This window comes from Zophobas morio, unplaced genomic scaffold, assembly GCF_036711695.1.
Source record: "Zophobas morio isolate AGI-343-1 ecotype UQ-CSIRO unplaced genomic scaffold, CSIRO_AGI_Zmor_V1 ptg000006l, whole genome shotgun sequence".
Taxonomy (NCBI): domain Eukaryota; kingdom Metazoa; phylum Arthropoda; class Insecta; order Coleoptera; family Tenebrionidae; genus Zophobas; species Zophobas morio.
Window position 1 is genome coordinate 11,757,796 of NW_026972111.1, and position 3,602 is coordinate 11,761,397.

The 3,602-nt window shown below is 35.0% G+C and overlaps 1 protein-coding gene across 1 annotated transcript; it reads right to left on the minus strand.

The window, feature by feature from the left end:
* Positions 1-1,406: 1,406 nt before the first annotated feature.
* LOC135123617 (signal recognition particle subunit SRP68) lies at positions 1,407-3,367 on the minus strand. Its single transcript, XM_064048427.1, has 2 exons — positions 3,195-3,367; positions 1,407-3,124 (listed from the first exon to the last, which is right to left on the minus strand). The coding sequence occupies exons 1-2, from the start codon at positions 3,283-3,285 to the stop codon at positions 1,521-1,523; spliced, it is 1,695 nt and encodes a 564-aa protein (XP_063904497.1). The 5' UTR covers positions 3,286-3,367; the 3' UTR covers positions 1,407-1,520.
* Between the last annotated feature and the right edge of the window lie 235 nt (positions 3,368-3,602).

Consider the following 3,602-nt stretch of genomic DNA (forward strand, 5'->3'; position numbering starts at 1 on the left):
AATTATTACAATTAATTAGATTATTTTTACTTTCTTAGCAAAGCCAAGGGAAGTGTTGAAATGGGGCAGTTTTGCTATTACTACATATAAAATGATTGCTGTTCAAATTTTACTTTTTCTATTTTCTAAGCATAAAATATACTCATCCTAATCGCTGCCTAGAATAACTGATATAATAAGTAAATTTATTTGTATCATGGTTTAATTTAAGATATTAAACTAAAAAATACATTTTGCGAATTAAACGATCATATCTTAAATCAGGATCCATTAAATAATCACCATATTCAGCTAAATTACCTTGTTGTAACAATTTATTTCAAAATCGGATTCAACAACAGAATTAGACATAGATATATTCAAAATATTGATATTGTTTAAAAATCAGTAAGTCCTTATATAAATATATTAAATCGTTTTAGTAATTAATTTCAAAGTTATATCATATTATTATGACAGTTCAATAGTTTTTCCGTTTTAAAACTGTTAATAAAAAATTTTCGACTTTTGTAACGATTAAAAGAGTGTCTTTTTTGCGTATTAAAGATTAAATAAATATTTGTTTCATCAATGTTTTTTGTGGTTATGTGTTAATTAGTTGCAAAACAAACATTAAATAACTCTAGTGTTTGATGTAAAAACAAATATTCCATAATTTTCCTGTTGCTCAGTATTTATATACTCCTTTGCCCCGAATGGATATTACTGGTTGTCTAATCATGTTGACATTATTTTATACGGTTTTCAAAGGCGCAGTCCAAGTAGAATAAGAATAAGTCAATGCAGAAAAATACATCTTTCCAAACAAATTCTGTGTCAAACTCGCTTTAGATTTAATTCCCAACTGGGTTAATCTTCTCTTTGTGGGATGAACCAGGTATAATAATCCCTACAGGTAAATGATTCGTACAGAAAAACAAAACAATTCTTTTGAGTTAAAAGTAATTACAAAAAATCTGTACAGACGGCAGATGGAAACGGGAGACCTATTTCTTCGTACTCTAGGGGTCATGAAAGGTCGAGAAAACGTGAAACCAGAGGGTCCGTCGACGAATTCGATAACAATCGCTTACGCTCGGGAAGTAATACCTAAAAGTAAAATGTATTTGTCCACAATTTATTTTTTTCACAACCCCACATCCACTAAAATTTATTAGTAAGTTATTAAATTGAACTAAATGAATTACTTACAAACAGTAATTCATTCCAATTGCTTATTGCCTAAAAAGTAATTGAATTATAGTAATGTATTACTTCCGACCACTGTATAATATGCACTACATTGTTGTGAAAGATGTGGGCTTTTTTGTTTTGTGTAAAATACTCAAACTTGAATTTTTAGTGTTATGCTTGCTAAGTTTGGCGATAGATGTTTGACTTACATTAAAAAAAAAAACACAAATCAATGTATTTTATGACTATATTATGGGTAAATGCATGTTGATACCAACTCCACATTCATGATGTATTACAAAAAAAAAAATGCTATGACATAAATGAATCAAATAACCCATAACCACCTACTTCTTACCCCATCCCCATAATCCCTTAACAAACCCAGAAATACCAGCACCCTTTTGCTTTGGTTGCCCACCCTCCAACTTCTCGGTCAAGTCAGGCAACTCCACAAAATTCAAAGCCAAATCATAGAACAAAGGTTTGGCTGGGATAGGTTCCATTGCAGGCGGCAAATTAACTATATTAGGATTTTTACTCAACAACTGTGGCTCTTCCCTAAACTCATCTAAACGATCAATCAGAGGCTTCTTACTTTTGTACACTTTTTGAGGTACACTGATACTCTGGTCTTCTTGCTGATCTAGAACACAATTCGCTTGAGCGTTGATTTTATCAGTATCTACATTGTCCTTAACGCTCTTCAACAACTCATCTAACTCTTGGATAAACTTAGTTTTCGTTGGAATTTTAGCAATGGCTTTTGACGCCAGATCATACAAAACCATAGCTTCCTTCCAACGCTTTTGAGTAGCTTGAGTGCGTGCTAAGTAATAAATCCTTAGAGCTTTGTAAACTTGTAGCTGCTTAACGTAGTAATCTTGAGCCACTTTCACATCTTTAACTGACTCATTCTGAGACAGTTCAGTGGTCTGCTGAATGATAATGTCAAGCAAGCGTACCCAATCTTGAGGTTTTTTTGTTTGTTGCATAAGCAGCAAGTGTCTCTGTGAAGTTCTCTCAACTTTAATAGACACCAAGTAAGAAAGTAAAAGCTGATCTTGTTTCTCAGTTCTTACCACACCTCGAGCTAGAGAAATAATGTCACGTAAATCAATAAATAAATTCTCAAGAATTTTAATTTTCGCTTGATTATTCTCAGCATGAACCAAAGAATCATCCAATCCTTCAATACTCAACAAAAACAAACGAACTCTCTCAATTCTAACAGGAATCTTAATCCCAAACCATTGCACTTCATGCAACACGGCCTCAGTTTTCTGCTTTGATTGTGTCACCAAAGCGTCAAAGTTCTCTAAAATCCCCTGACTTCGCAATTCCAACAAATCCACAGCTTTTTCATCCCCGATATTGTAAGCACAGTATCTCAAACTTGGTGTAATTTCCACCACTCTTTGTCTATATGGCGCCTGGTCGTCCTCTGGCAGAGCCGAAGCCAGTTTCTCATAAATCATTTGCGACTTTTTCAAATTTTCAGCAGCTTTCGTCCAAATCTGCAACTCAAATTGAAGACTGCCGTGAATCCACGCGACGTAAGCCTGCGATTCCAGTTTAGTACGAGCGTCGCATCGCTCCTGTTGGCACAATTCTTCCAACTGCAAGGCGTAAACGCTAGCTTTACGCAGCTTCTGCACTAAGTGGAATTTTTTTCGAGGTTCAGTGTTAGCTTCTTGTCGGAGCTGCATTGCGTACGCCCAGCACCGCTCAGACAACATCAAGGGGATTTCTAGGTAGCGTTCGTCGGATTTTTTGTCATTAATGTGGGTCTCGGTCACATCGCGTTTTTTAAAGTGGCGTCTATCGCCTTGGGGGAGTTTCAAGACTTTGCGGAGTCTGCGGATTCTGCGGGAGCAGTAGCCACGGTAGCGCTGGTAGTCCCCATGTCGCAATCCGTGTTGTTGTTGGGCGTTTTTGATTACTTTTAAAACTGAAATTAAATTAAATGAAAGTTGGGGGAACAGATGGCAGAGAAGTGAGGTTAGGTAGAAGAAACTTACTCTCTAGAGTGAATGTCTTCAGTGACTCCGATTTTTTTGAGGAAGTTTGATCGTCCGTGGGAGGGTTTTGCGTTGGTTCTTCGGCAACCATTTCGGAAGATTTTTTAATTTAATTCTTGATTAAACAGATTTTGCAAATGTCAAACGTGGAGACGAGTTGACACTGTTGACATTTGACGTTGACTTTTCTCCCAGCGACATCTGGTTAAAAACGTAAAAATGTTACAAATTTAATTGTAAACAGAGCCGGACTAAATATTTTTCTGATTTTTTAACTGTAATAAAAATTATTTTAACAAGGTGGCATCGTATACGCATTTAGGAAATTAGATTAGGTGATTTTCTTTATTTCTATTATTTTGTTTTTTTAATGTAATTTTATAAAAAAAATATTCAAAGAATGTTAAG

What these genes read in the sequence shown, in the direction of transcription:
- LOC135123617 (XM_064048427.1), bottom strand. Translation starts at nt 3,285, where the DNA reads ATGGTTGCCGAAGAACCAACGCAAAACCCTCCCACGGACGATCAAACT. An exon ending in GAAGACATTCACTCTAGAGA is followed by an intron (nt 3,125 to 3,194) that starts GTAAGTTTCTTC and finishes ATTTAATTTCAG; the next exon opens with TTTTAAAAGTAATCAAAAAC.